Source organism: Nanorana parkeri, unplaced genomic scaffold, assembly GCF_000935625.1.
Source record: "Nanorana parkeri isolate BGI_ZX_2015 unplaced genomic scaffold, ASM93562v1 scaffold131, whole genome shotgun sequence".
NCBI lineage: Eukaryota > Metazoa > Chordata > Amphibia > Anura > Dicroglossidae > Nanorana > Nanorana parkeri.
Genome location: NW_017306399.1, coordinates 46308 through 59291, shown reverse-complemented (window position 1 = coordinate 59291; position 12984 = coordinate 46308). Strand labels below are relative to the sequence as shown.

Genomic DNA, 12984 nt, shown 5'->3' with positions numbered 1-12984 from the left:
CAGAGCAATCATCGGCCGTCTTTCTGCGTGGTGGGAAACGGCGGAGAGAAAAGGTTACCCGTATTGTAATTGCAAGAATAAACAAGGAAAAATAAAGGCGCCCAGTTGGCTTTTAATGCAAATTAGGGGTTAAGATGCTCTTCAGATCGGAGCGGCGGTAAGCGATCGCCGCCGTAGCCCCCACGAAGGCTGTTTTTTTTTTTCCCACGCTCTCGAAAATGTTAAGTCTGGGGGGTCGGATGTACACTGAGGGGTTTCCTGCGACTGCGGTGCTGATGCGTAACGCCGGGCTCAAATGTAAAACTCCACGTTCAGCTCTTGTTTCCCATGATCCTCCTCTTAAACTTTCCAAAATCTCTTAAGCGCACGGTCATATGAGAGGTTTTCTGGTCATCTGATGCCGGCTGAAGATCACAATGACAATGCAGCTCCCCTTAAAGGAGAACTATGAGGCGAGTGCTTTTCACTCACCTCATAGTTCTAGCCGACCTGTGACAATGAGACTGTCACAGGTCGGCTCGGTAGATCGGGAGGGGCGCGAACACATCCCGGCGTTCGCTCACCTCTCGATCCTTTCACGGCTCTCTGCCGTGACAGGGGGAGGGGCTGGATTCCCCCCTCCCCGCTCCGATCCTCCAGCGCTGATTGGCGGAACGGACGGGGGAGGGGGGCTGGTACAGCTGGCTCTGCCTCTAGATAGGCAGAGCCAGCTGTCACTCACGCAGCTGGGCCGATCTCGACATCGATGTCGGGGTCCGCTCCGGCGTCTCAGTATATAGGGAGCTGTAGCTCGCGGTATACTGAGCTTAGGGTAACGGGAGGACGCTAGTTTGTGTCCTCCCGTTACCCTAAGGAGAACTATGGGGCAAAGCCCTGACCCCATAGTTCTCCTTTAAGCTGTCCATGGATATCAGATGGGCAACATTCATGGTGTTGGAGTGGGGGCAGGGGCTAGGAGCATGCAGTCACTGTTAGGGTCTGTAAGATTTAGTACAGGTATTTATATGCAACCGACAATTGACGCAGCGCTTAACATAGTTGGACATTCACATCAGTCCCCGCCCTCAAGGAGCTTACAATCTAAGGTCCCTATCTCGCATACATACATATAGGGCCGATTTAGACAGGAGCCAATTAACCTTCCAGCATGTCTTTGGAGTGTGGGAGGAAACCAGAGTACCCGGAGGAAACCTACGCAAGCACAAGGAGAACATCCAAACTCCTTGCAGATAGTGACCTGACCAGGATTCGATCGAGGGACCCCCAGTAGTGCAAGTCAGAAGTGCAACCACTGTGCTATTGTTTGCTCCAGGAGGGTTTTGCATTCTAATACAAGTCTATGGGAATGAAAACACTACTTAAAGCAGGTCAGAAGATGGTCATCTTCCCACTGCTTCACCACAAGTATATAACCACTAACACCAGTGATTTCCTGGAAAATCCATTGACCAGTGTAAAGCCCTTTGTTTTCCCACTGGCTGAGAATGTGAAGGGTGCCTTCTTCATCCAGTGACCATCAATGTAAAGAGGTCATTCTTCTTGCACTGGCTAGCAAAATAGGCAGCCCTTCTCTTGCAATAATAACTGATTAATGGATGCCCTTCTTCGACCACTGACCACTAATGCAAGGAGTCCTTTTTCTCTCACTAACCACAAATGTATGGAGGTCCTTCTTCTCACCCTAAGCACCAGTGTATGGGGGTCCTTCTTCCCGCATTAACTACCAATCTAAGAGGGCCCTACTTCTTCCATTAGCAACATATGTAAATTAATTATTTTCCCCCACTGAACACCAATGTAAGGAGACCCTTCCTTTCCCACTGACCACCTATTTAAGGGGTGGAGTCATCTTCCCCTACTAGCCACCAATGGAAGGGGGCCCTCCCTCATGCACTGGCCACCTATGCAAGAGGAATCTTCTTCTCTCCTTAATCACCATTATAAGGGGCATCTGCTTCTCCCACTGTCAGTGGCAAGTCTAAACTGGCACCCAATGTAACAAGGGCATTTACACTGAACATGCAAGGGGGCACTTCTTGTCAAACCACCAATGTAAGTGGGCACTTCACCATTGACCATCAATGTAAGAGGGGTACTATAGGGCCACCGACCACCAATGTAAATTGTGTACTATAGGGCCACTGGTTACCAATGTAAGGGTTTCCTATGGGGCCACTGACCACCAATGTAAGATGGGAGCCTTCTGCTTCCATTAACCACTGTTGTAATGGGTGTTTTCTTCTGCCACTGACTAGCAATATAAGAGGGCACAACCCAACTGACCACCAATGTTACACGGACATTGACACTACATTGACCACCATTGGAAGGGGGGCATTCACAATGACCACAAAGCGGTGAGGCCCTGTCATTTATCATTACGCCCCTGTATATAAGCACAGATATCAATGTATTAATACAGAATCAGATATATCAGATCTTGTCGAACTGGGGCGCGCTGTACACCCGCAGTTGTGAATGGTGTTGTTCTTTCACTTAACGCCACGCATATATATTTCAATTTTCTTTTTCTGTAATTTCCTTTATGACGACATCAAAACAACATCACAGAACAATATTCCTTTGCTGGAAGTCTGAGTTCTGTTTAGATTGCTGTTTGCGTTCCTGTTTGTGGGTTTTGAAGTCGGCTTCTTACAAACTTTTTCTTTTAATTGGCAAACGAGTCAAATGGGATTCTGTCGTTCGTTTACTTTGAACGTGGTGGCGACTTGAGGTTTTACGGTGCGTGCTTGCGTTCCTGCTGGGAAGGTCATTGGCTTGTAAACAAAGAAACAAGGAGTAAACAGCGAGCCTTTGATGGCGATATCATTAGCGAGACGAACGTGGCCACACAGCGCCGCCCCCGCGTTTTCCGACCTCGCGCTGATCGAGCCTCCATTGAAGCGGGACTCTGCTCCGGCCACAGAGCCGTGAAGCGTGCATCGGCGTGGCCTGGGAAATGGCGTTCCGGTCTAACGGCTTGCTGTCAGCGTTGCACACCTTCGGGGCTATGCTCCCTCTGGTTTGCACAGTCGTGACCACGCATTCAAATCGCTTTCAAAGGTTTTAGCGTGGAGAGCGTAGCCAAAAACAGCTTGCCTCTCCCCGAGTTCTTTGTCAGTCATCACTTTTAATATAATTAAGGATCCTGTGCCAAAACCAATAAGCAGGCCGACATAATAAACTCTGCTTCTGCTTAACGACATGCAGGCTGGAAATGAGAAAAATTAACTCATTCTGAGCCTTTTAGAGGGGAAAAAAATTCAACTTTTTATATCTGATGTGTTCACGCAGCTTAAAGCAGGAGTAGGCAACCTCGGCACCCCAGATGAGGGAAAACTACAAATCCCATGATGTCTCTGCCTCTGGGAGTAATGCCTGTAGCTGGCAGTGTCCTGCAATGCTTCATGGGACTTGTAGTTCCCCAACAAAGGGAGTGTTGTGGTTGCCTACCACTGCCATAGACTGGTGATGATTATTGCCTTTGGCAGTTAGAAACGATGTTGCAAAACAGAAAAAGTAAATAATGTATACGTCCTACTCTGACCATCCATGGAACCCTTCCTGAAAGATATATCCCGTGGATATAGGATTTCCTCTCACTTCCTGTCCTGTTGACAAAGTATAAAACCCTTCCCTACTCTTTGTAAATTAAAAAAGAAATGGTTACTCAGCATGGGAGGTTCCTCCATCCATGCTGTTTAACATCAGGGGCATCCCCATAATGAGGCAGGTGCAGGGGTGGGCACGGGCGACTAACAGCAACCCCCTCCCACCGCTTCCCGCTCGGCCGGCTGACAGCTCAGCCCCCTTCTCCTGACTGCCTCAGGTGGCGTAAAAGGTAGGGACAGCCCTGTTCACCATTGATGGGGCTAACATGAAATTCCACTTTCAAGACGTATCTAAAGTTAGAACTGTTTGTGTCTTGTTTGGTGAGATTTTACCTTACTTCCTATTGCAGGGATACAATAGGAAGTCATTGGAAATCTCAGCAAAGGGGGGGGGGGGGGAATTTCCACTTTTTACAACTGCCAACAAGGGCATTTCCCCCCAGATCACTAAAATGGGACCTGTTGCAATTATTACTATTAGAAAAGCTGTCCAGGATTTGCTGGGCCAGTCTGACATCTTGGTCCTTTGTCCCACCAATGCTGTGCCCGGTGGGGGGGGGCATTTCTCATGATCACAGCATCAAGCTTACTGCACATGCACAGAAACTCAAGTAAGCATTCATTGTGGGGATTGAGGAACAAGTGGGTGGTCCTTGCATATTTAAAGGAGGGGTCAGGGTTAGGGGCTTAACTAGAAATCACAGTGCCCCATAGCAAAATTTTGTATGGGGCCCTGTGATTTCTAGTTACGCCCACCTGATAACCCATCCAACCTGAGGGTGACCCTGCAGAGCCCACCATAGACTCTCTATGGTGGGTTCTGCAGGGTCTCAGGTGGGCGGTCAAGCCCTCTTATCTGTCTGCTCCGATCCTCTGTCTGCCTCCTTCTCCTCGACGATCGCTTTAAGGGCATATACAACCCTTAAAGCGGGAGTGGTTTGGAGGTGCCCATCCGGAAAGTGGGCGATCGAGATATAGACCCTGGGTGGGGTGTTCCAAGATTCAGAACCAGCAGTGTCCCAAGATCCAGGACCATACTGTTGGTAAGTATGACATCATAAGGTCAAAGGTCCCCAATGGGGACACGGACAGTGATAAATCCTAAAGTTCTGATCCTTTCACACTCAAAAATCAAAAGTATGTTGTGTTTCACTTTAAATTCAAAAAGTTTATAGCTGACCAGAGTTCACCTTAAAAAAAAATGGAACTGGCCAATAAATGTGAAGGAATGCCCCTATAATACAAGCCTCTGGCCTTTCCCTTCTTCTATTATACTTTGCAATTCCCGAACCTGAAATATCTGCACTTATCCCTGCAGTGCACTTTTGTTCTGCGTCACCTTCAACCTTCGAAGCCCCTAAACATGTTTAAAAATCTTTATTCCGTTCTGTTATATATTATCTGAGTGCAGCGGGGGATGCACCTAATTACCATGTATCGATCTGCACAGGCAGCTCAACCCCTACCGCTCAATACTAATTACACCCTCTGCAGCTAATTGACTTTTCGGGCTTATTGGCATTATAAGATCCTCTTTATTCCGATCTCGACTCGTATTAATGTTTCGAATCACTTAAATCTGCTCTGAGATTTAATTCATATTTCCTAAATGACCAAAAGTTCTCATTTACTTGGAGACACTTGCTCGGCTTCTGTTTGTAAAGGGCCACCCTGAACTGATAGGGTTTGGTAGATGGTGGAGAATTCATAAGTGTGAACAAGCAGTGCATTAAGGCAACCTGTAACCATGTGGTAGGCCTGCTATTATTGTTATACAGGGTTTATATGGCGCCAACAGTTTGCGCAGCGCTTTACAATATAAGGAAGACATTACAATCGCAATACAATTCAAGACAAGATGGTAAGGAGGGCCCTGCCCCTGAGGGCTTACAATTTAAAAGGGAGGGGCCAGTGATACATGAGGAGGGAGCTGTGTGGGGATGAATTGTTTGAAAAAGTGTTAGTTGAGTGGTTAGGTTGAGGTGGGATAGGCTTCCCTGAAGAGATGGGTCTTAAGGGATCGCCTAAAGGCAGTCAGAGTGGGAGATAGTCAGACAGGTTGGGGTAAAGAGTTCCATAGGTTGGTAGAGGCTCCAGTGAAGTCCTGGAGGCAAGCATGAGAGGAGTTGACGAGGGAGCTGGAAAGCAGGAGGTCTTTGGAAGAGCGTAGAGGACGGCTAGGGTGATAACTTTGGGACAAGGTTTGAGATATATCCGGGGGCAGAGTTGTCGATGGCTTTGTAAGTCGTTGTTAATATTTTGAATTTGATCCTCTGGGCTATTGGAAGCCAGTGTAGGGATTGGCAGAGGGGGTTGCAGACACTAAGCGGTTGGTTAGGTGAATGAGTCTAGCAGCTGCATTCATGATAAACTGAAGGGGGAGGAGCCTGTGTAGTGGTAGGCCAATGCTCCCCATAGGGTAAGGGCCGGTGGTCCTCCTCCAAGGTTTACTTCAGTTCAGTGGCCATAGCATACCTCTCAACTGTCTCTCATTTGGAACCAAATCTCTTTGTCCCTCTGTCCCCCTTGGTTGTCCCCCTTTTTGGTCTGATGGACAGATACCTATGAAAAGGATCTATTAAGCTATCAAAAGTGTGACTCTGCACTAAAATCTTCATCCCATCTCTTCGTTATGTTGTTTGCAATTTTGACAATTCCCGGTTTAACCAATAATTTTTGGCATATAAATTCTTAATGGTTGGCATAAGTAAGTGCAGGCCCATTGCCTAAATACATTGTGCTGGAAGGTGTCCCTCTTTCTCAACTCAGAAGAACGTTGATCAGTATGGCCATAGGCTGCTACTGAAACCTTGGACCCATACATAAACCTTGTGACTCCTATCAGCATGCTCCTTGTCGTCACATGTACTAATTGGCTGCTTGTGCTGCTTCTTCCTCTCACACACCATGGGCTGCTGCACGTGGAGGCTGGTACAGGTCAAATTCGGGTACTTACACTGCTTGTGTTAAAAACATACATGTAATAATAATGTATCAGTGATTACAACATTGTATTCATTTGTGTCTTTTCTATCTGCCTGGAGTTCAGTTCCTTATGATTTGCCTGTAATCCAGTCTGTGCCCTTCTCATGTGTTGCCAGCATTGGGCACCCCATTGTGTCTTTTTTTAAATAATGTTTATTATAAGGATGGGATGCTCATCATTTCAGGATCATTTGGTTACTTTGTGTCCCCCCCCCATTTTTGTGTTCCATAGGTGACATCGTCCTCCTCACCAGACCCGTAACTTTAACAGAGGGTGACAGGGTGACCTTGACGACAGCTGTTCTCTTGGCAACAGATGGCACGGGCAAACCGGAGAGGCTGCTGTATGCCGTCTCCGTGCCACCTGTCCATGGTCAGATTGAGTACATCAATTATCCCGGCTTGCCCATCTCCAGCTTCAGCCAGTTGGATGTCGCGGCTCAGAAGGTTTGCTACGTCCATGACAACAGCCGCGAGGCCGGGAAGGATTCATTCAGGTGAGATGGCGGCGCCTTGGGAAGGGTTAAACGCCCTGGAATGGCACCATATGTTGGGAAGGGTACCAGCCGTGCGCAGGAATGAATAACGAGGCCGGGGAGGTCCTGTGCTGGGAATCCTAATGCCGCCTTTGAGGAAGAATCCCCGCTACAATGTGACCAATGGGGAATCTGGTTCCAGGGGTAAGAGCCAGCGTCACCGGGTGCCCCTCGTACAAATGGGCCGCCGTGGTATCAGGAACCCCCATCCCCAAAATATAGTATATATACTATATAGTAGTATATAGTATAGTATTATAAAGACCCAGACAATCTGGAACCTTTTCCTCGGATCCTCTGAAAGCGTTGATTGCCACTCTGACTCTTTTATAGAGGATCTTCCCCTAACGTTACAGTTCTGCATGAAGAGATTCCGGGCATGTCACACAATACAGCAACAGTATCACAAAAGTAGCATCTTTCTTCAATAAAAAGGCACCATTCAGCTCCACTCAGTGACTTTGGCTGGGCTGCTGCAGGCAGGTGGAAGCATTTCACGTTCTATTCAAAGTGTATAGGGCATGAGGACGCTGAGAGACATACCATTGCTGCAATAAAGGGGGAGACAGCCAGCTGTCTCCGAGGATCAGGTGAGTATCATTTATTTTCCTCCCTGAACCAAAATGAGCATTTAACCCCTGCAATGGAGCTTCTCCCGCACTGCAAGGGATAATAATAATCATTTCCCTGGAGTACTTCTTTAAGAATGTCTCCTTTTAGGAACAAAGATGTGATCTATTACGAATCCATGAGGGTCCATTATGCAAGAGGGACATTGTGAGTGCGAGCTGCTGGTTGCTTTATTTTGGGACAGTGGCCCCATCCTCCCGTCCCATGGCTCTCATACAAAAAAACTTTATATTGGCGCACTTACCTTTTTTTTTGTTGATTTATGTACCCGAGGAACCTGCGAGGGGTATTAGGAGCACCTCATATACATACATATGTCGGGATGAGCGTCAGGTACCACTGAATAGCCGCATCATGTCAGTGCGCTTCACGTGTGAATGGGACCTAAATCTGCGGAGACACAGCCAACAATAAAAAAAAACCCGACAGGGGCTCTGACTCTTCCCGACTCTATCCAAAAACTAACAAAAAAAGTTTTTGATATGTTTGAATGTTAATACGTTGATCGCTCTGTTCTAAACACATTGGGGTCACGCAGCACTTTACCTGACAGATGTTCCAGCTTTTGATTCCAGATGTTTAGAATACATTTGCTTGAAAAAGAAAAAAAAACAGTTATTGTTCTTTATTTGGAGTCTATTTTTGGTGTATTTAGGGCGATTCATTTTATTTAATTTAGTGCTTTTTATATCTTTCTCTCTTTTTTTTTTTTTTTTCTTTTGATTTTCAGTGTACAGGCAATTGATTTTTTTTTTTCAGTTTTCTTTCTATATGTGAAAATAATAATATAATGAGGCAAATGAGGGACTTATTTTTGGCTCAGGAAAGTCAAAGGTTATGGTCAGGTCAAAAAGAAAAGCAAAAATGTTATATACTGTCCTTATACATATGTAAATAGCGCCACCCATTCGTATGTAAATATCACAGTCAAGACTATTTTCAGTGGTAAAAAGGTAAAGTGTGCCAATATAAAGTTTTTTTGTATGAGAGCGATGTGCCCGACTTTTCAGTGGGGGGTGACACCAAAATGACTGTCAGTCATTTTGGTGTCACCCCTCCAATCGTGTCACCCAGGTGCGGGCCCCCTTTATGACGCCACTGGTCTGAGTTTCAGCTGCCATGAAACCCGGACACAGCATTCAAAACCCGGACTGTCCGGGTGAATCTGTAGGCAGGGTGCTGTGATGTGTTCAGGAAGCCATGTACAGCACAGGGACGTGCGGTCAGGGGACGCAGGTGAGGCAGAGCCTCACAGCAGGGAAAGCCTCCCCGCTGTGTGACCTGTCATGGACGGAGTGCTGACTGTTAATTACAGGCGGCGCTGCATGCGGCTTTTTACAGGTAGTTAGGTTACACAACAGCGGGCTTCCCCAATGCTTGTGTAACCTAACTATTGAGTGCTAGGGAATGCCTCACCCAGAACATGAGGTACCGCACATTACTGGTACAGCACGCTGCCAGCCCCTCCCACCACCCATCATCTGCCTGCATTGAATAAAGAAGCACAGGGACCAAGTGATGAAAATGGAAAGATTGTATTAAAAAATGACATTGTTGAAGGGTGGAGGAAGCGGAGAAGGCAAAATGCAAACTTTATTGAGAGTCGGCCCCATCTGTACACGTCATTCGCCACCCCATGCAGCACCCATCATACGGCTTGTAAAAGCATCCCACACCTTCTGAACGCAGGGAAGGTGCCCGCCTGTCCAGCAGATGCCAGAAATAAAATCAGGCTGGAGGTAAACAGTGAGAACAACAAAGAGCGCGGAATCCTGAGCAGTTTTTATTTTCTCGTCGGAGGGTTTATCGGGTTAAATAGCAGCTCATTATTCCGCTGCACAGCTGAGGCTTCCCAAAATGTTTATCTTGTTTTGTAACCGGTGCCTTCTGGTGCCGGGCAGTGCCAGCTTCCCCGCGCCGTCCTCGGCTATATTTCATTCTCACTATTTTTGGAGTCGAGCTGCTGTTTCCAGGTGATTTCATCAATCGCTTTTTTTTTTTTCCCGCTTTTCTTTAAAGTTTACCCATCTGCTCGACACATGCGTAACTTCCAATCTGTCAGCGCTTCGCCGAAAGGACTCGGTGTAGGGTCTCTTTATCAACAATTTGATAAAGAGACCCCTTTATCAACTATAAACTTCTGTGAACTTCGTTCCGTCCGAATAGAGTCAAAAAAACAAACCTTCTTAGTATATTTTCTTTTCCGGTGGAATGCAATGCATTCCTGTCAGTGGAACAGGAAGTGAGGAGAAATCTCCCTATTAGAGTCCTTGATAGCAATACAAAACCCAGCAGGAGTTCTATAGCTATAGCTCTAACCGTAGTCCATGAACCCATCGCACCCCTGACCGCTTGGTCCAAAAATAACTGGTGGGTGCTACAGTGACCAATGGATGGCGAAGTGACAGTCACAAAGTAAAGATGGGGCATCGGCACTCCGAATAGTGAAAAGTGCGTCTTTTATTGATGTAGATGCAGCATATGACATGAATGCAACATTTCTGGGTCACATAGGTTCCCCTTCTTCAGGCAAGACGTGATCAGCTCTAACCCTCTCCATGGAGTAATGAAAGTCATATTACATTTAAAGTGTTTTCAAGCTATTTTAAATGCTGATGAAATCACATACAATGAATGCTGCAACTTGATGTATAAAAGTGTTAGTTTCTTGCAGAACCAGCAGATCCCCTCAGCACTGGCCCTCATATCATGTTTTAGGCTCCCTTCCATTGCAGGGTCCTATGGAGCCAACCTTGTGTGTGCTAGTAAGCTGTGTGCGGCTCTTTGCCCTTGCAGGGTCCTATGGAGCCACCCTTGTGTGTGCTAGTAAGCTGTATGTGGCTCCTTTCCCGTGCAGGGTCCTATGGAGCCACCCTTGTGTGTGCTAGTAAACTGTATGTGGCTCCTTTCCCTTGCAGGGTCCTATGGAGCCACCCAGGTGAGTGCTAGAAAGCTGTGTGTGTCTCCACAAACACATAGGCACAGCAAGGCAAGACACTCCCCTCCCCCTTCATCTTCTCCTTCCCCCCCAAGCTTGTAGAGGGACAGTTCCTGTAGACTGTGCTCTCCCTTCTGTCCTTCCCCAATCTATCTATCTATAGATAGATTTTAAACAAATTGGCTTTAATCATACCCTAATGACCATTTTTTTTAATAAGTGACATTTTAAGCATTTATGTTTTCTATTTTTTAGTTTTACTGTGAGCAACGGGCTGACGGCAAAAGACGGCTCACTGGAGTTTCTCACCAAGCGCACCGACCGGGTGCCGCCAACCCTCCTGAACAATAAAGGTCTCCAGGTGACCGAAGGCGGAGTGATGGTCATCTCCTCCCATCAGCTACAGTTAACGGACCCGGACAGCCCCCTGGAGAAACTGCGCTACAAAATTATGGAGTGCCCTCAGCATGGGCAGCTGTACCTGGGCGACCGTCTGCTACAGGAGAACCAATTCACTCAGGTTGATATAGACAACCTCTTCCTGTCCTACCGCCACTATGGCGGACTGGCGAAAGGGGACCGATTTTCATTCGTTGCTACAGATGACGTGAACAAAGGCTTCTTGGTTGATGGCCAGTTGAGAGAAGATTCTGCCGCCTTTGTCATTCAGGTTGGTAAATTTCTCTTCGATTTGGAATTTTGACTTATAAAAAGAATATTGGTTAATCCAGCATTGGCATCTGTGTGCCTACATGGCCAAACTTTCAAACATACAATAATCCAAAGTGGACTTTTCTTACCAAGTGAATCCATTGTTCAGAGTGGAGATAGAGGAGATACAAAGTGACATTGTTTATAAACATTGATCAGAGGGAGATGGAGAGATACAAAGTGACATTGTTTATAAACATTGATCAGAGGGAGATGGAGAGATACAAAGTAACATTGTTTATAAACATTGATCAGAGGGGAGATAGAGAGATACAAAGTAACATTGTTTATAAACATGGATCAGAGGGAGATAGAGAGATAAAGTAACATTGCTTATAAACATTGATCACAGGGGGAGATAGAGAGATACAAAGTAACATTGTTTATAAACATTGATCAGAGGGGAGATAGAGAGATACAAAGTAACATTGTTTATAAACATTGATCAGAGGGGAGATAGAGAGATACAAAGTAACATTGTTTATAAACATTGATCAGAGGGGAGATAGAGAGATACAAAGTAACATTGTTTATAAACATTGATCAGGGGGAGATACAAAGTAACATTGTTTATAAACATTGATCAGGGGGAGATACAAAGTAACATTGTTTATAAACATTGATCAGAGGGGAGATAGAGAGATACAAAGTAACAATGTTTATAAGTAGACATGTGCACTGCCAAAAAATTTGTTTCGTTTCGTTTTAAATTCGGATTTGTGTTATTTCGTTTTTCAGTATTCGGGTGTGAAAGTCAATTCGGATTCGGAATTCGGATTCGGACGAAATTCGGTAGCGTTAGTACGAACGTTCGTTTCGTTTTCTGTTCCTATTCGTTTCGTTCGTTTGCAGCAAAAGTGACATTTGAGGGGGAAAAAATATTTTTCTCCTCTAATGTCACTTTGCTCCAACGAACGAAACGAATAAGAAACGAATAAGAACAGAAAACGAAACGAACGTTCGTGCGAACGCTACCAAATTTCGGAAATGGAAATTCGGATTCGTTTGCTTTCGTTATGTCTGTAATTCGGAATTCGGATACATCCGAATGTCCGAATTTACGAAAATTCGTCCGAATTTTGATTCGAAACGAAACGAATCGCACATGTCTATTTATAAGCATGTCAATTTCCTGACATGTCTCAATGTATCAAAGCTCAACCTACCCTGCACCTGTTGCACATTTACCAACAATTCAGCTTCCTGGGACACAGTAATTGCCACCCACAGTCAATCTCAGGCCTGCCCGTTGACCGGGTAGCCCCACCCAGACCCTACCCACTTGCCAGTTGCCTGCCCAAACCCCACCTCTTATTACGCATGGACCGCCCACTCACAACCTCCAAATTACTACAATGGATGACTTATACACACAGTAACTCAAATAAGAGTGAGACTCTGATCCCAGGACATTGCCTGGGACACAATATCATCATGACTGAGGTCCAAAATGTGAAACTGTCCTGAAACAATTTGACTCATTATTTTACATTTTTTTTCACAGAAAGAAAAAAAAAGTTTTTAAAAAATATGATGCAACAGTATACAAATAATATGAAACAAAATGAAAAAT

At 45.8% G+C, this 12984-nt stretch overlaps 1 protein-coding gene across 1 annotated transcript in view; it reads left to right on the top strand.

Annotated features, from left to right (window-relative positions):
- The window catches only part of LOC108784902 (FRAS1-related extracellular matrix protein 1-like), a 102600-nt gene that overhangs the window by 54171 nt on the left and 35445 nt on the right, over positions 1-12984 (top strand). The window contains exons 23-24 of the mRNA XM_018553837.1: positions 6829-7093; positions 10956-11370. Of these exons, the coding sequence (XP_018409339.1) occupies positions 6829-7093; positions 10956-11370 (680 nt within the window). The remainder of the gene's footprint in view (positions 1-6828; positions 7094-10955; positions 11371-12984) is intronic.